General features: G+C 55.8%; 1 protein-coding gene across 2 annotated transcripts in view; it reads left to right on the forward strand.

Moving 5' to 3' along the window:
• The first annotated feature begins 11708 nt into the window (after positions 1-11708).
• Positions 11709-21937, forward strand: part of TMPRSS6 (transmembrane serine protease 6) — a 32971-nt gene continuing 22742 nt past the window's right edge. Inside the window, exons 1-6 of one of the 2 annotated variants that reach the window (XM_045552940.1) lie at positions 11709-11793; positions 14337-14533; positions 17898-18031; positions 19191-19258; positions 19730-19914; positions 20161-20202. In XM_045552940.1, the coding sequence (XP_045408896.1) occupies positions 14338-14533; positions 17898-18031; positions 19191-19258; positions 19730-19914; positions 20161-20202 (625 nt within the window). In that variant the 5' untranslated portion in view covers positions 11709-11793; position 14337. Of the gene's footprint in view, positions 11794-14333; positions 14534-17897; positions 18032-19190; positions 19259-19729; positions 19915-20160; positions 20203-21937 lie in introns of those variants that run through there. The other variant, XM_045552941.1, reaches the window with a different exon arrangement.

The following is a 21937-nucleotide window of genomic DNA, read 5'->3' on the forward strand; positions in this document are numbered from 1 at the left end:
GATGTCTCTATCTACCTACCTGCCTGCCTACCTACCTATGTATATTTGTTCAGTGCCCTGAAGAAAAAAAACCGGGACCAGATCATGGGTGGCAATTCCTGGCATTCATAAAGCCACGCTCACGGCAAACGCTGCCGATCGACTGCACCATGCACAGCAGACATTTCTAATTGAGCACAGCCCTCCTTCCTGCAGAGCTGGGGTGCAGCTTTATGTTCTGAAATGCTGTGCTGTAGGTAGCCCCCAGTTGATCAGAGCTGACACCTGGTGACATCTCTGGACCCCATAATCCCTCAGATTCCTTCCACAAATGGAGCTCTTATGTTTCCCAACTCTGGTTTTCCAGGCAGGGAAAACGGGGGCTGAGATGACGCAGCCTGGAAAGCTGAGAGGGCCCACAAGCAGGCAGGCCCAGGGAGCCCAGCTGTCCCCACCGTGTCTGATGAGAGACCTGAGCTGGCAGGGGGCCGAGTCAGGGGCCACCTTACACCAGGCAGAGATGGAGTGATGGGCCAGCAGCCACCATGTGTCATGTCTGGTGTGGATCAGAGTGTGGGCCTCGGACGAGGGGACAAAGAGGGAGCAGCTGGCAGGGATGGAGGAGACACAGGCCCGCCTGGGTCACATTGCAGGAGGGAGGGGCGGCACCAGCTGGGGACCAGGCAGCAGCCGGGGGCCCTGGAGAACCATCAGGTGCAGAGCGGGAAGCAGAAGGTGGCCAGGGCAGATGGGGGATGAGAGAAAAAGAGGAGAGAGGTGGGAGGGCCTTCCCAATCCCCCCACCTCCCAGCTCCCTCTCTAAGCAACTTCCGTGCCCACAGTTCTCTCCAGGTCTAGGATGAGTGACCCACCGCTGTCCTCATCACTGCTATCCTGGCTAACGGGGCGAGGGGAGATCAAGAAGCAGATTAAAAGGGGTAAGAGAACTAATACTCACGTTCCAGACACTGTGCCATTCACTTCCCAAGCATCATGTTTCGTCTCTGAGAGGCAGGTGTTTTGTTCCCCATTTTGCCAATGAGGAAACTGAGGCTCAGGGAGGTTAGGAAATGTAGCTGATGGGTGGTAGAGCCAGGATTCAATCCAACACAGGTGCAGTTGGCTCCAGAAGTTTTGGCCCTTTGCATATACAAGGCTGCATAGAAGACAATTATACTAATGGGAAAAAACAGCAAAATTCCATTCTCACCCTCCCAGCAGACAATTTAGAAGAGAAATGAAGAAAAAGGAATGCACGATCCCTGACTATGATTGTGGGGGAAAGAGAAAAGCCCTTTGACCAGCTCTGCGGGTGGACAGGCTGAGTGGCCGTGAGGGGTGGCCGAGGGCCCTGCTGGCTGGTCAGGCCGAGATGGTCTCGCCCTTGCCTCCTCCTTCCTCCGCCTGCCCGAGCCCTCCTGCTGCTGCCTCCACCCTCCCGGCTGATCCAGTGTCCCACTGGGCCAGCATTTCACTGGCTGCCCCTGTCCCCACCCTTGTGACCCCTGCGCCACTGACCCGGCACCATCACCTCTCCTCGGATCCCTGCTCAGCCTCCTTCTGGGTCCACCTGTCCCTACCACCTGACCCTCTAATCCTTCCAACCCTGGGTCACATCTGGCCACACCAAGCCCCTGCTTCAACCTCCGGTGATTCCTGTTGTTTTCAGGAGAATGAAGTCCTTAATGTGACGGTCCATGCCTTGGGAGACCTTGGGGAGGTCCTGTCTGCCCTCAGTTGTCCCATCTGTGAAATGGGCAGTCAGATAGGATGATCTCTAATTGCTCTCCTAGTCCTGATATTCTGTGTTTCCAGGTGATACACGGAATGTGGCTTCAGGCCAGAACTATGAGTATTTCACCTCAAAAGTTGGAAGCTGGGCATGGGGGGTCGGGATGACTGTAGGGACCACAACTGACTCATTCACTTTGGCACCTGCTAACCCCTTGGTTTGAAACAGTCCTGCTGCCCAAACAATCTCCCCCTAGACTCCTACACATCCCTCAGAACCCCACTCAAGCATCTCCAATTCTGGGAGGCCCTCTGATTTGCCCCAAGTAGAGTTGATTATTTCCAACTACTGTCCCCCTCCTGAGTTACCTGTGTTATAACCATCTGTGGTCCAGACCCTGGGCTGGATTCTGGGGACATGGGGGTGATGATACCTGTAGAAGAAAATCGGCCAGAGCCCCGTGAGCACAAACCTTTGTTCAGAAATGCCAGGCCCAAGAAGACTCTGAAGGAGCCTTTAACTTGGAGGAGGAGGGTGCAATATTGCACGAGGCTTTAGAAAGGGGGCTCAGCCAGAGTTCGGCTAGTTTTGGATATAGTTGGTTGAGGATGGTTTTTGGAAGAGTGAGGAATTGTTCTTGAAGATTAGCAGCCACTGTTTGGTGATTTGGATTTTATCAGCGGGCAGGCGGGAGGGACGACTGTGGGGACAAGGACCCATGAGGGCCATAGTGGGACATTCTCAGTCCTTTGAGGTCTCTTCAAGAGCTGCATTTATTGGGCACTTAGGTGCGTCAGAGTGTTTTCTAAGAACATTGTGTTATTAACTCACTTGATCCTTATAAAACTGCCACAGGGGAGGTACTATTCTTAGCCCATTTACAGATGAGAGACTAAGGCTCAGAGTGGTTTAGTGACTTGCCCATAATCACACAACTACAACACAGTGGAGTAAGGAATTAAACCCAGGCAATATTTAGCACTCACATGGGCACAACTGTAGATAGCTTTTAAAGTGTGCGCACAACTGTCATTTCATACATTGTCATGGCAACCTAGCAAGACAGGAATGACAGCGATTCTGAGTCCTGTTTTGCAGTTGAGGTTAGGAGGCCCTGAGAGTTTGTCGCTACGTCCCAGGCCACACAATGAGTTTGGTAGAGGGGGAGGGGGTGTTGATTAAATTTGGGCTCACCACCAGCACTGAGGCCTGGCCCCCGTGACAGCCTGGGGACATCCCCTTCGCCGACTTGCTCAGACATTTTCCACCACCAGGGCTATGACACACCGATCTCCCAGCACAGAGCCTGGGGTGGGGGGGCTGTGCGAAAGCAAGGCAGGAAGCGCTGAGTGGTGAGAGGCGCAGGTGGGGGGTACCCAGACAACGATTCCAGGAAGCCAGGACGCAGAGGGGAGGGAGGGACTGGCAGAAGCCGCATCATCTTCCATTCCTCCGGGCCACTGAGAGGAGGCAGGCTACTGCCCTGTCTACAGAGTCCCCAGACTTGTGGGGGAGGGAGTGACTGGGCAGGACGCAGACACGTAAACCAGCAGTCACGACCCTCCCGCAGCGTGGAAGAAAATCAGCCTGGTCCCGTTAGCACAAATCTTTGCTGGGAAGTGTTGAGGGAGAACACTCCAAAGAAGCCTTCTAACCTCTTTAGCGAGCGGGCCCAGCCAGAGTTCAGCTAGTTTGGGAAATGGTTGAGGTTGGTTCTTGAAAGAGGGTAGAATTGTTCATTCATTTATTCATTCACTCAACACACGTTTAGGAGAGCCTATTACGTGCTCTGGCAGTGGACAAAACCTCCTCCACCCTGCTCCTGCGGCCCTGTGGGCCCCCAGGGCAGTGTGGGGCAGTGGTTATAGCCCTCACTCTGGAGCTGGGCAGCCTGGGTTAAGTCCTGGTTCTGTTGCCTACTAGCTGTGACTTGGGCCAAATACCTAAGCCTCTCTGTGTCTCAGTTTCCCCCTCTGTAAAAGGAAGGAATGCCAGTACTGTCAGGAGGATGAAAGAAGAAAGTGCATGTAAAGTACTTAGGAGAGAGGAGCTGGCTGGGGGGCAGGTAGACAGGGACAGGGCTGTGACAGGCAGCCCAGGGGCTGCAGGTGTGGAAGCCCTGACGTCCTGGCCGTCCTCTGACATGTTCAGCAGGCAATCCATTACTCATTCGTTATAATGTGTTTGTTGAAATCCTACTATGTGCGCTGGACTCTTCAAATTGGACATTTCGGTTTGAGCGAGCTGGGGTTGGTGAACCCCAGTGTGTGGGTGGGGGTCCCCGGCCAACAGCGCAATGATTCTTGGAACAGTTTGTGTAGGAGGAGGGCACCTGCCAGGACGCTGGTCAGAGCAATCAGCCAGGAACAGAATATGTTGGCAAGAGAGTTCTATCGCTTGTGATTTATGCAAATATGAAACTAACAATGAAAGCTTTACTGCTGGGATCCCAAACCCAGATGCTGACGGGGGTAATATTAATAGCAACAGTGATGACAATGATTACAGCAATGCGTAGTAAGCACTTAGCAGGTGCAGGCATGGTTCTAAGTTCCTCACATAGGTTATGTCTTTTAATTTCCACAACAACACTTAGGGTTATTGTCTCATTTTCCCTATGAGGAAACAGAGGCACAGTAAGATCAAATAACCTATAGCTCAAGGTCATGTGGCTAATAAGCAGTGGATCCAGGACCTGAACCCAGGCTTCTGACTCTAGTAACAGTTTGTAACCCATACATTGTGACACGATAGGGAGTGGTGGGGTCTGTGTCAAACTGAAATTGCTCCAGGGCAGCCGCCACTGATTGTTGCCATGTTGGGAGGCAGAACAGATCTTCTACATTTTTAGGAGAGGAAGGAAATTCCACTTCTTATGCAAAGCATCCTTATTTTTAAATATTGGCCGCTAATTTTAAAAATTGAAGACAAGCAGGCCAAGAAAAATGTGTCTGCACACTAGAAGGGAGAAGAAAGGAAACCCATCCAACAGGATTTGTTGTAAAGGTCACTTCTTCCTGAGCCTGGCTGGGCTGGGTGCTCTGTCCCCCAGTCCCCTGCTCTCTGAGCCCGGCTGTGACCCTCTGCAGGCCATGAGCCTCACGACCCACCATCCGTCGCCAGATCCTAGCACCTGCCGCAGGCTGCTCGTTGAATGCACCTGTCGGGTGGTAACTGGGTGCAGGGGAGGAAGGAGAGAAGAAAGGAAGGAACAGGGGGACGCAGTTACAGGTTCTGAGAAACCAACGTGGACAGAAGGGACAGAGACCACTGGCATCGGGAGCCCTCTCTGCTCACCAAGTCAACAGCGGCCTGGTGACACAGCTTATTGGGGAGAAGAGAGGCATTCGGGGAGACCTGAGTGAGTGCTGGGGCTTCCCATGAAAGCACAGCCTCCAAGGAGAACCTTGGGTGCCCGTGACCTTGCACAGGGCTCCCTTCGAGGGCAAGAGCCAGATCTGAAAACTGGACTGTCTGCAGGAGGGGATGTGTCTGCAACATTTGGAGGCAAGAAAAAAAAGGTTAAAAATTGGAATTTTGTGTCCTTTGGAAATTTTTATTAACTCTCTGCCTAAGGTCTATGTGTAGAGTAATGACATTGCTCTTGTATTTTATTTTTTAGGATTTATTTTTGGATAGTATACTGAGAAGAGCACAGGACTGGGAACCAAGTCACTTACTTGGGTTCCAGTCCCAACTTAGTTGCTGTGTGACCTTGGGTAGTCTCCACCCCCTCTCTGGGTCTCTGTCTGCCGTGTCTGTTCCAGGAGCCCCTCCTGCTGGGACACCGCAGTGGAGGAGAAGGTCAGACTGGGTGACGCATGCAGAGTTTCCATTCTGTGACCCCGACATGGCTCGAGGCAGCACCTCTCAAACCCCAGCCCGTGCTCAGCGTCCGCGTCCCCGACCGCCCGTCTGCGGAAGCAGAGACGGGGCGGCTGGGGGCCTGGTGGGTTCGTCCGAGTGGAACCTTCAGACAGAGGCCAGAGGCCAGGCCCCTGGGCTGGGACAGAAGGGGTGGAGTGGGAAGGAGGGAGGGACACAGAGATGGGAAGTGTGGCACTGAGAACGGGCCACTGGCTCTGAAGTCAGAGGGTCCTGGGTTTGAACCCTGGCTCCCAGCACGTCCTGCCTGTGTGAGCTGGTCACACGGCTCTCTGAGCCTCCAGTTTCTCACCTGTCAAATGGGGAGAAATGACCATTTTTCTCACTGGGATGAGGCCCTTCCTGGGCCTGGTTAGCTGTGTTATAAGTCAGATGACACATAGGGACTATGAGTCCCTGTTGAGGTGGAGGAAGACGGGCCCCCAAGGTGGTCAGTCACAGGCCACCCTGACGCATTCTTGCTCCTAGAAGCGCCTAAGGGGCATCCCTAAGCATCGCTGAGGGCCTGTTCTGGGGTGGGGGTGGGAGACAGAGGGGGAGGCAGCGCCACGGCCAGGCGCCTGCCCTCTGCCCGCTCCTTTCCCGGGCTCTGCTGCTTCCTTCCAGAGGAGCAACTGAACCTTATTATTTTTCCTTTTGAGTCTTTTTCTTGTTCTTTTTCCTGTTGTTGTTCTTATTCTTTTTTGTGGCCGTGTTGAGGCTCAACACCAGTTTAATGGATGAGCAAGCCAGTAGCAGTACCTACGCTGTGCATTGGACAGAGGTGGCAGAGTGGCCTCCGGGGACCCTGCCTGGGTGGGAAACTGTGCCCAGTAAGCAACTCCATGAGGTTCCCTTCCATCCAGCAGCAGGGCCGCTGGGCTCCAGAGGCCTGCGGGAGGGAGCAGGGAGCAGGTGACACCCGTGTTTTCGCGGCAGTGGCTCAGGTGCAGAGAGAATACGCTTCAGGAGTGACTCGAGGACTCAAGGCCACATGGAACCTGTGGAACACTGGTCCCCGCATTGTCAATAGCCAGCCTGCACCTGCCCCCTCACCCCACCTGTTAGGGGCTGAATTGTGTCCTCCAAACAGCACATTGAAGTCCCCGTGTGTCTGTGTCTCAGTGTCCAATTTCCTTCCTTTTTTAAAGACACCAGTCATATGGAATGTAAGATCCACCCTAATCCAGTATGACCTCATATTAACTTGTTTACATCTGCAAAGATCCTATTTCCAAATAATGTCACGTTCACCTCTTCATCTTGCGCGGGGAGAGTCCAGCCCACCCTGGAGAAGGCTCTTTGCTAAGCTGCAGCTCTTTCTCTGAAACCCCCTGGGGAGGCCCAGGGGCTGCGGTGAGGAGTGAGGGGGTGGGCTCTGTGTGCCCCAGCCACACACTGTCTAGACAGGTGTCTGGAAGGACAGAACAACAGACATTGATCCTTTCCCAGTTCCGGAGGCTGGGAGGCCAAACTCAGGGTGTCAGCAGCGCCATGCTCTCTCCGAAGGCTCTAGGGGAGGAGCCTCCCGAGTAGCTCAGACAACAGGCACGGGCCACCACGCTCAGCTAATTTTTAAAATTTTCTGTAGAGATGAGGTCTCCCTATGTTGCCCAGGCGGGTCTCAAACTCCTGACCTCCAGTGACCCCCATCCTCAACTCCCCAAAGCGCTGGGATTACAGGTGTGAGCCAACGCACCCTTACCCCTTATGATTCTTCAACTCCTCACCTGCCTGATTCTTAGCTGCTGTGCTAACTCCTCTGTGGTGGAAGGGGAAAAGGGCTATTATTATTTTTTGAGGGGGATTGTATATTTTTTATTTGTTCAGGTATAATTTACGTGAGTGAAATTTTATCCTTTTAAGGCTGCATTTCTATGGATTTTGACAAACAATACACTCATGTAACCACTACCACAGTCAGGATATAGAATACGTCCATCACCACAGAAAGTTCCCTGAGCGCCTTTGCAGTCAGTCCCCTCCTCCCATCCCCAGTCACTTGCCATCACCGATCTGATTTCTGTTCCTATGGTTTTGCCATTTCTAAAATGTCATATAAATGGAATCATATGTAGCTTTTTGAGTCTGTCTCCTTTCACTTAGTGTAATTCTTTGGAGATTCTGTGCAGCTTTATGTTGTTGAATAGTTATTATTTATGCGTGTACCACAGTCTCTTTATCCATTCACCAGTTGATGGACATTTGTGTTGTTTCCAACTTTTGACAGTTGTGAGTAAAGTTGCAGTAAGCACGTGTGTGTGGCAATGAGGCAGGAGCAGGAGGAAGGCCAGGTGACAACGGAGGCGGGGACCGGAGTGGTGCATCTCCAAGCCAAGGGACGCCGGGACTGCCAGGACCACCAGATGCCGGGGAGAGGCAGCAAAGGATTCTCTCCCAGAGCCTTCAGGGAGAGAGCGGACCTGCCAACACTCTGATTTCAGACGTCTGGCCCCCAGAGCTGTGAAAGAACAAATTCTTGTTTTAAGCCACCCAGTTTGTGATCATTTGGAGACTGCGACAGTCCCCATCAAAGAGAACAGGCTGGAGGCCCTGTTCTGCCTGCAATAGGCTGCAGGACCTGGAGCAGGTCAACGTCTCCTCTCAGAGCCTCAGTCTCCTCTTCTGCTAAGTGCAGACGCATACTCCCACCCCGCAGCTTGGACTTGAGGCATCTGCGTGGTCGACTGTGTTTGTGAAGGGCCCCCGCTCTAAAAATCCTTACTGCGTTACCATGAAAGGAGTTGGTAGTAACTGTCATTTGTTCACTCAACAAATATTTATCCCTCCAGTGTGCCAGGCACTGTTCTAGGCTGCGATCCAGCAAGGGGCAAGGCAGACAAGACCACCGACTTCATGGTGCTCACAGTCTGAAGAGGGTGGGGAGAGCAGCGAGGGGAACCCGTGAACCACTAAACTGGATAGTTTCAGAGCATAAGTGCCGTGACTCGGTGGGGGCGTTGTGCCTGCAGGCGGGGTTGCTGGAGTTCTTTTCGCTGCCAGGGCTGTCCTTGAGCTCGGAGAATGTTGCCCCCAGCCCCGCTGTGCCTGAGGTTCTACCTTGTTCCACGCCATCACGTGCCTGAAGGCCTCTGATTTAAATAATGCAGATATCTGGGTCTTCAGCCTCTTCAATGGACAATGAGTGAGCACCTGCTGTGTGCAGGGCCCTGGGAGGAAGTCGAACCCACAGACAGGCTTTGCACAGCGTTAACCCAGTGCCAGTTCAGTGAGCCTTGTGTCTGTTGGCCAGGGCTGCCGTAACCAAGTGCCACCAACCGGGTGGCTTAAACAGCTGCAATTTACTGCCTCACAGTCCTGGAGGCTGGAAGTCCGGGGCAGGGTTGGCTCCTTCCGAGGGTGTGCGGAAGGATCTGTCCTGTGTCTCTCTCTCAGTGTCTGGGAGTTTGCTGGCAATCTTTGGGGTTCCTTGGCTTGTGGAAGTAGCGCCGGCTGTCTGCCTTCATGTCCACGTGGCATTCTCCCTGGATGCATGTGCTTCTGTCCCCAAATTCCCCTTTTCTATAAGGACGCCAGTCCTGTCTGGTGAGGGGCCCACCCTACGTCTTTCTCCTGCCAGCAGCTCAGCTCGTCCCACAGGCCATGAGATGGCAGCCTAGAGATGTCTTGCTGGGTCACCAACAGGTAGGGGGACAGGGATTTCAGCCAGGTCCTCTGACTCTCAGCCCCCGGCTGGGTCTTTGTCACCTGACTGTGGCAGGCACACCAGGCCCGTCTCTTCCCTGCCCTGCTGGGTCAGGCCTGCTGTGCCCCCCGGCCTCCAAGCCTCACCTCAGCCAGGCCTCCAGGTGGCTTCTCTGTCCTGGGGACCGAGGAGGCTGAGGCCCAGTGTTGGCGTGACATGCAGATTCCCAGGAAGCAGCAAAGCCTGTTTGGGAACACGTCCCTCTGCTGCAGGGACGAGAGAATGCAGCTCACACACTTACCCTTGCTGGCGGAGGGAAGCCCTGACTCAGGGGAGGCTGCCCCAGACCACGGCTCCCTGGGACCCTCGCACACGCTTTCAAATGCCGCCCCAGCATTTTGCCGCTGCCCTTTCTGGTGCCAGCCCCTCCCCCAGGCCACGGCTGATCGATGGCCGCATAGTCACCAGGTACAGAGGACGCTGATTGTGCAAGATCCACTTTTCAGACTGTCCAGCTATCAGCCTGCGCCGGCGGGGCCCCCTGACCTTCCAAAGGACAGGGTGGTATACAGGGCAGGGCTGGGGTGTTTTGCCCAATCCCCGCACATTGTCCCCACTCCCATTCCAACCACCTGTCCCTTGGAAGATTTGCAAGGTGGGGGCCAGGGCCTGGGAAGACGGGAGCTTATAGGAGGAGGGAAGGAGAATTGCTGGGGTCTGGAGTGAGGGACAATGGGGCAAGGTCACAGGTCAGGGTCAGGCCCATGGGCAGGGCTGAAGAACAGGAGAAGGGGAGGAAGGTGTCCCCCACCCAGGATCCTAACCAGCCCCCCAGTGTGCCCTCCTGCCCCGCCCAGCCCCCGCCCTGCTGGAGACCCTGCTCTGCCGAGCTCGGGCCCAGGCGCGGTGGGCACAGGTCTTCACACCTCAGGACACAAGTGTGCCCCCACACGCTCGTCCTGCGGCAGGGCCAGAGAGCACACGTCAGGGCAGGGGTGAGTGTGTGCAAGAGACGCACTGAGGGGCCGTGCAGGTGGGCACCACGCACACGCAGCCTGTCTTCGTGGCCTTCCATGCACCCGCTGACCCGGCCTCAGTGTACACGGTGTGTCACCATGTGACCAGAGGACATCCTGCAGGGCAGCTCACGCACCTTTTCTTGCTCGCCAGGGAGGGGCTGATTTTCTGCATTTGGCAGATTAGGAAACACAGCTCAGAAGTCAGAGAGCTGCCCAGGCTCCTGTGGCTGAAAAGAGGCCAGGCTGGGATGAAAAGCCAGTGGGCACCACAGAGTGGGCGTGCGGGGCCTGCACCCCCAGCCTGTCCCACCCATGGGCACCTCACACCCCACACACGCATACCCTCCACGCTGTGGGCATGTACACACTCACTCACACACATGCACACGCCTCACACTCACACACGGCACCCAGACACCCTCCACTCCACACTCCCGCACTCACACGTTCCACACACATGTAATCCACACTCTCACACGCACACGGGGCCCCGGGCGTGCTCACCGCATTCCGGGCTCAGGACGCACACTGGCTGGAAGTCAGCCCCTGACCGAGACAGCCCCTGTCAGCACGGACACAGCCCAGCAAACCCAGGTCCCATCATGCCCTGGCGCACACCCGGGTGGAAGCCGCCTCCACAGTAGCCCTGTTCCGTGGAGCAATAGCGTGAGCCACACTTCGTCATCTAACTTTTCTAGTAGTCACCTTAAATAATGCAAAAAGAAGCAGGTGAAATGAATTTTAATAATAAATTTTATTTAACCCAAGACAGCCAAAAGGTTATCATTTTGATGTGCAATCAGTATAAAAATTGTCAAGATAATTTATATCCCTCGTTTGCACTTGGACTTGGAAACCTGGTGTGCATCTCACCTGTGCAGCCTGGCTCAGTTCAGACTGGCCACATCCCAAGTGCTCGAGAGCCACAGGTGGCCAGGGGCTGCTGCCGTGGACAGCACAGCACTATAGAATAGGGTAGGAATTCAGCTAATTCCCAGCTATACAGAAAATGGCATCAAACCCCACCCCCACCTCCACTTTCCCCTCTCCTGTCCCCGGAGTTTGTGGGCCTGGCCTCTTTTCTCTCTTGGGCCCGTGGCTCATCTGGTCTCCTCTGTCCAGGTAAGCAGGTGCCGTGAGCCCCTGCCCTCACCTGCACAGCCCCCAGTCCCCAGCCTCCCCCGCCTCATGCTCTCGGGGACCAGGGGCTGTAACCAGGCAGGAATGTCACCAGGCAACGGGCCCCGGGGGAGAGCTCAGGTCTCCAGCACCTGCCCACCAGCCTCCGGGGTGCCACGGGGCGGGCACTGGCTGCCTCCTGCCTCCTGCCTGTTTACCTGTGCTCAGTCACAGTGCCGTCCCAGACCCAGCAGAAGGCCCATGGAGCCTGGGGCCACAGGCCACAGGGGACAAGGGACAGACACCCTGGCCATGGCTCCAGGCCATTGATCCAGCCCAGGCTGGCCAGGTGGGGGTTGGGAGACCTTGGCCTGGACAAACAGAGGCTCCTGAGGCCTACGTGCAGGCCCGGCACCTACCTGCCACTCCCAAAGGTAAGCGGGGCCTCCGGGACAGGGGACCAGGACCTAGGGATGATCTGGTGACTGCGTCCACTCTGAGAGCTGGGCCTGGCCCCTGAGGCCTGAGCCACCTGCCCTGCTGTGAGGCCAGGTCTGCAGGGCCTCCTCGGCCAGAGAGTGACCAGTGAGCAGAAGGTGAGGGGTCCACGGAGCCGGGGTGGGAAGGAGGGGGCGGAGCGAGGCCAGGTGTGAGGATGGGGGCGGTGCCGGGTGCTGGGTGGCCTGGGATTCAGGTCGGCAGGGACAGAGGCAGGGGAGAGGCCTGGTTTAGCCAGCTGTGCACCCCACCCACTCCCCGCAGGACTGGACGTGCTGCCCCCTCCACACCCAGGTCCCCCCGGGGCCTCCTGCTGTGGAGACAGGCCCAGAGCCCCACACCGCACCCCTGTACTGACCTCAGCACGGCCCCTGGCTCACAGGCCCCGAGTCGGCGTGTGCGTGTGCGTGCAGTGAGGGCGTGCGACTGTGAGCCTGTGTGTCGCGAATAGGTGTGTGTATAGCCCGCGGTGAGTGTCCGTCTGTGTGTCCGTGTGCAAGTCTGGGAGTGTGTTTATACGCGAGGAAGGGACTCCCCCCCAGTCCCCCACTCACTCAGGGACACTCAGTTACAGCAGCTCCCGCCAGGGCTTCCGTCTGGGCCCTAATGGCCACTCTGAAAGGTGCCCCCGGGGTCCCAGATCAGAATCAGGAATATCAGAGAACACCGCCCCCTCGGGGTCTGTGCGAGGCTTACCTGACATCGTGCACATGAAGCACTGGAAACAGGCAAAATCAACGTCAACTGCTGTGGCCTCTGTGCCCCTGGGTCCCCATGGCTCTATGAGTCATCCACAGATCGCTCCTTGGTGACCCAGACTCAACAGTTAGACAGGGGTGTGGCCTCTTTGGGTGGAGAGAAGAGCCCTGGGCTGAGAGACGAGAGGAGCTGCCCACCACTTGGGCTCTCCGCAGTTCAGCCACCCTGTCCAGGTGGTGGGGGACAGCCACCTCGGACACAAGTGGCCAGCGAGGACAAAGAGGCAGCCCTGCACTGGGGGCTCGCACCACTGCATGGCCTGTGAGAGACTCAGCGTCCTGTCCCTCATCTGTCTCTCGTCTGTTTCTCACCAGGGATGCTATGGACGTTTGGGGAAGTGGGTGAGGCTGTCCCACCCATTGCGGGACGTTTACCATTCCCTGGCCCCATGAAAGCCAGTAGGGCCCCTCCCACATATAGGACTATCCTACGGCTAGAGGGTCGGGGGACAGCCATGCAGGGAGCAGGAAGGAGGGAGGAGGGCCGGGGCCTCACATGCATCTGGGAGGACTTTGAGCATCACTAAGGAGCTACGTTTTCAGGAAACTCGCTGTGTAAAAACCCAAGATGCGCCCAAAGGAAGTGCCATGTGGCATTTACGGGTGTTGTAAGAAGAGACGAACCTCCCAGTGGTCCTGGCTCCCTGCCGTGCTGGTGGGCGGGTGCAGCCTTCTCTGTGTTGTGGGGAAACCTGTCTGAGACACCAAATACCTTCAGATGTTTGTTTGGATGGGTCTGAAGACAGAGCCTCAGATCCAGGGCACGAGAAGGGTGACATTCAGTTGTTCTTTAATCACAGTTTGTTAATTCACAGCTCATTTGCAAGAGGCCTCCCAAAATAGTGGAAAGAGCAGGGAGTCAGATACCTGGACTCAACCCCCACTTACCTGCAATATGACCTTGAGCAAGTGGCTTAGCCTCTCTGGGCTTCGGTTTTTTTCATCTGTAAAATGTGGCTGGTAGTGAATGCCAGATAGTCCAAAGGCACTGGGACAATGAGGCCAGGAAAACCCTCGTCTGAGTTGTTGCTAGAACACGCTGGGTCTCAGTTTCCTCATCCGTCCAATGGGTGCAGCACCTTGAGAAGTGTTTTGAGCTTTAAATGAGATAACAAATATAAAGTGCCCTTGCAGAGTGGGCCTGAGAAAGAAAACACACAGGACAGTGGTCCCACATCCCCAGGTGACCTGAGGGTTAAATGTGAAATGTTTCATGAAGGCACTAAATGAGTATTAGAGTTTGTCCCCTTCCTTGGCCCTGGGAGACTTTGAGAGGGTAGGGAAATGGGAGACGGTACTTCACGAAGGAGGCCAGGGCCCCGGCCCAGCACAGTGCTCAGTGCTAAGTGTTAAGCACTAAGTGCTAAGTGCTAAGTGCCTTGGCGGCACTGGACAGCAGGGCAGGAAGTGCTACATGAGTTTGTACCCATGTTCTCCTGCTCTGTTTGTGGGGTTCAGGCACTGAAACCTGTCTGTCCTCTGACTGTGGGGAGGACAGTGGGGTGCAAAGGTGAGGTTCTTGGGTCCAGCTCTGTGCAAGCCACGCTAAGACTCCCTTTCCTCCTCTGTGAGCTGGCTCAGCGCCCCCTGTCACCCGGGGTTGGTACCCTGCCACTCCGAAAGGCAGGGGCGCTGTCTTGCTTCCGTGCACCGTCAGTGCTCAGCAAAGGCTCCCTTGCAAATGCCAGGCTGTTTCCAACTCTGGTCTGCTTCCCCGCCAGGATGCCCCTGGCCAAGGCCCCCCAGGTGGCTGGTGGGCAGGGCGATGGAGGTGATGGCGAGGAAGCAGAGCCGGAGGGCATGTTCAAGGCCTCTGAGGACGCCAAGAGAAGAGCCCGGGACTACCTCCGCCTGGCACCCCTGTGGCTGGCCCTGGTCGTGCTGGCGGCAGTGGGGGTGCTGCTCTGGTACTTCCTAGGTAATGGTGTGGGCCCACCCGGGGGAGGCACCTGATGTGGACTTGGGGAGGCCGTGGCGGGCACAGCAGAACAGACCTGGACTCTAGGCTCAGCAACGCTTAGCAACTCGCTGCGTGACAGGGCAGTTCCTCTCCTGGGGTCCCCCTCCATGTCCCTCGAGTTGAGCACGTTGGCAGACCTCTGTTCCAGGTCCTGTGACTCAGGTCTGCTCCCTGCGTGGGCCAAGTGCCCCACAGCTCCCCGGGCAGGGGAAGGAGGGCTCTGCAGTGCCAGTTCTCCTGAGCCAGCAAGCCTAAGGCCCTCCCCTCCCTCAGCCCTCCTGGCTCGCCCTGATGCTCGGGGCCAGCGGGCTCTGCTGCAGGAGGCCTGGAGGCACCAGTGGGGCCTGGTGCCAATTTAGTGCCTCTGCTCACTTGAGCCCAGCCTGGTGCTCCTCTGGGGTGGGGACCACAGCTCAATCACCTCTGGAGCTCCAGGGCCCACCACGAATGGGGGACAGAGCCGGGAGCTTGAGAGCCGCCAGCCTTGGGGGCCTCTCCCATGTCCCTGATCCTAGCCCTCCCTCCCTGATATCACAGCCCTCAGTCAGCGCCCTGGTGCCCCAGGAACAACTAGCCCACACTCCGGCCCGTTCCTCCAGCCTTCCTTCATTCATCCATCGGATAAAATGCTCTTGGGCATCCACTGTCTTTCTCTGAAACCGATGGAGACTGTATGTCATTCCTGCAGCTCTTGGCAGCGGGAAGTAATGGAGAAACAAAGTAGGCTGTGCCCATGCAAAGGCTCCCTGTACATGGTAGAAGTCTCCTTCATTCATTCAGTGCTGAGCACCTCGGTGTGTCAGGTTCTGGGGACAGCCCTGCCCTACAACTTAGCTGTGGAGTAGGATGCTACAATTAGACTAATGCACAGCACGTGCTGCGGTAGAGGAAGCTGAGCAGCTGGGAAGCCACAGCAAGGACAGCCCCACTCGCCCAAGTGACCAGACTCCCGGTTAAATGTTTTGCAAAAGTTAGATGGTCATCTTACAGCTAAATCTCCCAGTGGAATTTCAGGCCTGTTGAAAGGAACCCAGAGACAAACCTCGGAGCAATGAAGATAAATCCACCTAGTGCCTTTGCTTCTAAGGGGGTCAGGGTGGGGATCTCTGGAACTAGCCTCTGGGGGTGACTGTTGGGAACCCCAGGTCTGACATGGACCCGCTTGCAATGACCCATAGCAATTCTACTCAAAGCCGAGCAAGGCGGGCAGGGCATAGACACTGTGTGCATTTCACCACCGGCAGGAAGCCAGCGCCCCAAATAGCGCAGGGCGGAGCCCCCTTGGGTAGCGGGATAATTAGTCTTCAGGGTAAACCGTGGGGCACTGGGTTGGAGGGCCAACAAGGAGCTCACCTGCCAGTTGTCTCTCTTTGCAGAGAAGCTGAATTCCTCCTGATTATGCTCCTGGGGTACGTCATCCCCCCAGGGAGGGAATGCTCCCAAGCCTCAGCTGGGGGAAGCCGACTCCCTCCTCCGCCCCCACCTCCTGCCCAGGGATTGAGGGTAGAGGAGGCACTTTGGGAGCTGTTTGAATGATTCCTCCCACCTGGGCCCAACTGTGCTCCTGGTCCTGGGCGCTGGGCGAGGAGGTAGACCAGAGACACGCCCTGCACGGTCTGGAAGGAGGCGGGCTCAGGGCTGATTGCACTGGAGCAGGACAAGCTCCGGGTCAGGGGTGGCGGCCTGACCCAAGGACAGGGCCCCTAGTGGGTATTTCCTGGGTCCTTTCCTGCTCCTGCTGTCCCGGGCAGGAGCTAACGCTTTCTTCTCAAGCCCCCGGCACCCCTGCCCTTGCCTCCGGTGGACTGAGAGAACAGAGCTGCTCAGAGAGCAGCCCCATGGATGCTGGCCGCCCCGTCTGCCCGTGCAAGGGCCTGGCACCAACAAGACCCCCACTCTCCTCCAGCAGTGTCACCTGCCAGTGTCCCTTTGGGTGCCACCTCCATTTCTCTACTCCCTTTTTTTTTTTTTTTTTTTTGAGACAGAGTCTCGCTCTGTTGCCCGGGCTAGAGTGACGTGGCATCAGCCTAGCTCACAGCAGCCTCTAACTCCTGGGCTCAAGCGATCCTCCTGCCTCAGCCTCCCGAGTAGCTGGGACTACAGGCATGCACTGCCATGCCCGGCTAATTTTTTCTACATATTTTTAGTTGTCCAGTTAATTTCTTTCTATTTTTAGTAGAGACGGGGTCTTGCTCTTGCTCAGGCTGGTCTCGAACTCCTGATCTCAAGCGATCCTCCCGCCTCGGCCTCCCAGAGTGCTAGGATTACAGCCGTGAGCCACCGCATTTCTCTACTCCCTTTACAGCAGACTCCTCTGAGGGGCTGTCTGTGTGTGCTGCTGCCTCCAATCCACACCCCAGGCTCTCTGTGCCCTTTCCAACCTGCCTCCCCCTCCCCCCAACTCCAACAGCCATTGTCAGGGTCACCAATAGCCAGGCTGCTAAGCCCAGTGCCCAGTTCTCAGGCTTCATTGCTCTTGCCCCAGGGCTCACCCCTCCTCCTTGAAACCGTTTTCTCCCTTGGTTTCAGACCACTCGGTCTCTCCCCTTAGCAGGTTGTGTTGTCTCCGAGTCCCTTGCAGGTGGAGGACCCTCGTCCTTCTCTCTCCACCCATGCCTTTCGGGGTCTCATTGGTACCCTTAGCTTTAAATGCCCTCTACACCCCGACTCCCAAATTTGCATTTCCAGCCTGGGGGCTTACCCTGGTCCCAGTTTATGGTTTCCCAGGCCTTACATCTCAGCTGAAGGGTCATTCTGGCCGGGCTGAGTTTCTTTGTCGTGTCCCTTTAATAGCACCTGTGCTTCTCCTTGGTGGCATTCCTCACAGATGCGTGGTGGCTACTGGAGTAATGTCAGCTCCACAAGGGGAGACACGCCTGTCTTGGCTGACTAGTGTACCCCACATCGTAGGTGCCTAGCACATACCTGTGGAACCCCTGGACAACCTGGTGATGGAAGGACAGATGCAGGGAGTCGCTGACCCACACCCTTGGCCTTCTGGGTCAGTGTGGGTTTCCTGGCCTTCATGTCATTCCTGTCCTGCACTGGTCACTGTGTCAGCCTCTCACCAGGAGCCTGTGGCCACCATCCATCTGTGGCCTCTCTCCTCCCTGGCCCCTTGCAGCCAGTTTGTCATCAAAGAAACTTTGGATAACCATGGTGCAAATACCAGTGACAATGATGATGACAGTGATGATGGTGCCTTGGAGCCCGAGACACTGAGGCTGAGCTGTGGTCGGGGGTGGCAGGAGAAGGCAAGGGAGAAGCAGGAGCCTTTCTCATCTGCCTCCTCGGTTGACCCTGCTGCTTCCCTCCTGGGCAGGGTACAAGGCGGAGGTGACGGTCAGCCAGGTGTACTCAGGCAGCCTCCGCGTGCTCAATCGCCACTTCTCCCAGGATCTCGCCCGCCGGGAGTCCAGCGCCTTCCGCAGCGAAACCGCCAAAGCCCAGAAGATGGTAGGAAAGGATTTCAGGGATGAGGGGAAGGGAATGTGGGGGCGCGAAGGGAGAGGGGAGGGGTCTGATCGGGTCAAGCCGGTTGGCTGGCCCTGCTGGAGCACTCGCAGGGAGCACGGCCTGTTCTAGGCACCGGGGAAGGGGCGTGGTTTAGGGTGGTGGGAAAGTCAGCAGGTGCCTGGTGTAGGATGGTGGGAAAGTCAGCGGGTGCTGGTGGTGCCTCTTACTAGGGGTCAAGTGTGTGTGGCCTTAGGAAAGGCCACAGGTGCTCAGTGCAGCTCTGCTGTCAGAGCCCCGCCTGTCCCTCGCGTACAGGGCAGCACCACTGCCCAGCGGGGCAGGCCGGACGTGCGGGGAGTTATGCCCCGGGGCACCCCTCAGCCAGGAGAGCTGGAGTGGGTGGATAAATCCCCCAGCTTCCCTGGCCCCAGTGGGGCCAGTTCTGAGGATGTCCCATGCCGTCTCCCAGGGGCGCCCTGCTGGCCTGAGCCTCCAATGCCCATAGCTCCAGTGTGTGCCTTAACAGCCCGTGTTGGCGGCCACCCTTCCTGTTTCTCCCCTTCACGATTAGTGTTTTCCAGAATGACCTCTGAATAAACCACTTGCCTCACATCCTTGACACAGGGTCTGCTGCTGGGGGACCCTGCCTGAGACCCTCTGCTTCCTCCTCTGTAAAGTTGGGGTGATGACAGGACGTGGCCGTAGGGGTAGGGCTGTTACGGGGTTGGAATGCGATTGAGATAACGTGGCCACGCTGTTCATACCCTGCATCGGTGCTATGGTCAGACCTGTGCAGACACTCAACCAGCTGAGCCCCCAGCAGAACGGCTGGCTGTACCCCGGGCCCCTGGGAGGAGGTGTGGAGGGGACCCAGGAGCCCAGTGGGGCCTTTCAGAGTTGGGGAGTGACCTTGACGAGGGGCAGAGAGGTCACTGGGGTTCTGGTGGAAGCGAGAGCTGGCTGTGGGGGGAGGAGAAAAGCGTGGGCGGGGTGTGGGATTTGTGCCTGGCTGGGCCACTGGCCACTATGTGACCATGAGCAAGCCTCTGCACCCCGCAGGCTCCTGGGGAAGCAGGGCTGCCAGGAGGAGCAAGGGTAGGCAGCTCGTGCCGTCTGCCCCGCACAGGGTCCCCAGGGCTCTTGTCTTCCCTCCTCACAGCTCAAGGAGCTCATCGCCAGCACCCGCCTGGGAACCTACTACAACTCCAGCTCAGTCTACTCCTTCGGGTGAGTCGTCCCCGGCCCCTGCCAGCCCCTGCTAGAGCCTCAGACTCAAAGAATGGGCGGTGACCCTCTGGGCTTCTGATACAATTTTTAAAATGGGGAAACTAAGGCATGGAGAGGGAACTCGGCACCCTGCATGTGACCTCCCTTTGCTGAGCTTGGTTTCCTCATCTGTTGCCTGGGTGCAGTGGTGTGAGGGTTACACTGGACGATGGCCATGGTATGGCGTGGACTGTGGCACACAGCTCAACGCCCTGTGCCTCAGTTTCCTCACCTGTAAGATGGGGACGGTGAGAGCACCTCCCTCACAGGTTGCTAGGAGGCTTCCCCGGGACGAGGGAGAACGCAGCCTGGGATGTAGTGAGCGCTCAGTGTGCGTGAGCCACAGCAGGTTTTCTCCCCCACTCGAGCGGGGGCCGGGCAGAGGCCAGACTTCAGGCTCCTTCCCGGCCCTCTCGCTTCTGCCTGCCTTAGGGAGGGACCCCTCACCTGCTTCTTCTGGTTCATTCTCCAAATCCCCGAGCACCGCCGGCCGATGCTGAGCCCCGAGGTGGTGCGGGCGCTGCTGGTGGAGGAGCTGCTGTCCACGGCCAATGGCTCGGCCCCCGCCCCCTACAGGGCTGAGTACGAGGTGGACCCCGAGGGCCTGGTGATCCTGGGTCAGTATTGGGAGGGGGAATGTGGGGTCGGCCTGGTGAGGCCGGGGGAGACAAGCTGGTGGCAAGGCTGGAGGGCGCTGAGGGTGGGCCCCCAAGTGACCTAGTGCCAGGACTGAAGGGAGGGGTGGGGGCATCTAGGGTGATTCTCAGATGAGGCTGGCTCCAATAGTCTTCTCTATTTTTATTTTCTTTGCATTTTATTTTATCTATTCATTTTGTCTTTGTTTGTTCATTTCCTTTTAACAGAAGCCAGCGTAAAAGACATAGTCGCACTGAATTCCACGCTGGGTACGCGACTTTTATTTTCCTGCCCGCTTTCCTTTTGAGTTAGTGTTTTTCTTGGCTTGACCGAGTGTCAGGGGGCCACATGGCTGCTAGAGAGGGTGCAGGGAGTCCCGGTCTAGGGTCACCCAGAGGGTGCAGTTGCAGACCGGGCGACCGGTCCTGAGCGAGGCGTGGGGTCTGTCGGGGGAGGGGAGCTGGTGATGTGCACGCGTGTGCATGTGTGTCTTGCCCTCGGTTGTGCCTCTATTGCCTGGGTGGGGTGTGAGGTCAGCTGCAGGTTTAGTCACACATAAACGTGACTCTGATTGTCTATCGCTGAATTCAACTTGCCCACAAGCCGCTGTTGCCACTGATGTTAGAAAATGATCTTGCCAACTGAAGGTGTGTCAGTCACTTTGAATTTAAAACTTGGTCTTTTGGAGATAACAATTCTGTCGCATTCAAGAATACTCCCTCCATCTTTTCCTTCCCTTCTCAGCCAGGCTAGTCGGCCCTCCCTCCCCACCTGGTGCCATGTTGCTAGAGCCCCTTGCTTTTCTCCAAGAGTCCCCACAGTCTTCCACTGACCCCTGGGAAGCAAAGCACCAGCAGAGCTCCCATGCTGCACCATGCCAGGAGGCACCGTTCACGCTGTAGTCTGTGGGACTGGCAACCCCTGGAGTTGTGCAGTGCACCACCTGCGCTGCTGTACGCTATGGCCCTGAGCACAAGCCCCTGAATTCTCAGATTCCTCCTATACTATGCAGAGTTTCCACCCAGATACTTGGTGGGAGTGAGCATCTCAACCCCTTCTCAGGGAGGGAGGCAGAGTTTAAATCCTAGTTATATTCTTTCTGACCTTTCTCTCTTCCCATCCTGATGGTCAGATGCTTATTTCATCGGTGGGTGGAAGTGATGAGGTCAAAGTCAATTTTCAAAAAGTTAAAATCATGATTCCCATACAAAGATAGAGTGAGCATGTGTCAAAAATTTATTTAACTCATTGATGAGGGAACCAGTAGGATGGAAGAGAACATGAGAAACTGATCTATCATCTATCCGTCTAGATAATCATCTATTATCTACCTACCTACCTGTCTATCATCTGTCTATCTATCTATGTATCAGTAGTGGACAAAAAGAATTGTTGGACTAAGTTTACCAAGTTAGATCCGCAGCTGGCTAATGTCCTACCAGGCAATAAAACTCTAACCTTTGTTGTTATCTTTCCTAGTGAACCAAAATCATTTAGAGCTTATTAGTCTTCTAAAAGTTAACATCTAACTCCGCAGAGTCTGGGACTTGATAGTCAACGTCAACAGTAAGTCAGGGTTACAGCCGTCCCAGCACACCTGGCCCGCTGCTTCCTGATTTTGTGTGGCCCACGAACGATTTTTACATTTTTAAATGACTGAAAAATATCCTACGGAAATTTGTTTTTCCTCTTGTTATAGAAGTACCTATATATTTAACAATAGCCTCAGTTTTGCTTCTTAATTCTCAAAGCCTAAAATATTAGCTATCTGGCCATTTACAGAAGAAGTTTGCTGACCCCTGATCTAAGGCAATGCCTCTCAAACTTTTTTTTGATTTCAGGACTCCTTGATATTTCTAGAAATTTTTGAGGCCCCCCAAAGAGGTTTTATGTGAATTGTAGGTGTCAATATTTACCATAGAAATTAAAACGGCAAAATTTAAAAAGCAATAAATTAATTAAATAAATTATTAATGAATTAAATTAAAAATTTATTAATTCATT

This window comes from Lemur catta, chromosome 6, assembly GCF_020740605.2.
Source record: "Lemur catta isolate mLemCat1 chromosome 6, mLemCat1.pri, whole genome shotgun sequence".
Lineage (NCBI taxonomy): Eukaryota > Metazoa > Chordata > Mammalia > Primates > Lemuridae > Lemur > Lemur catta.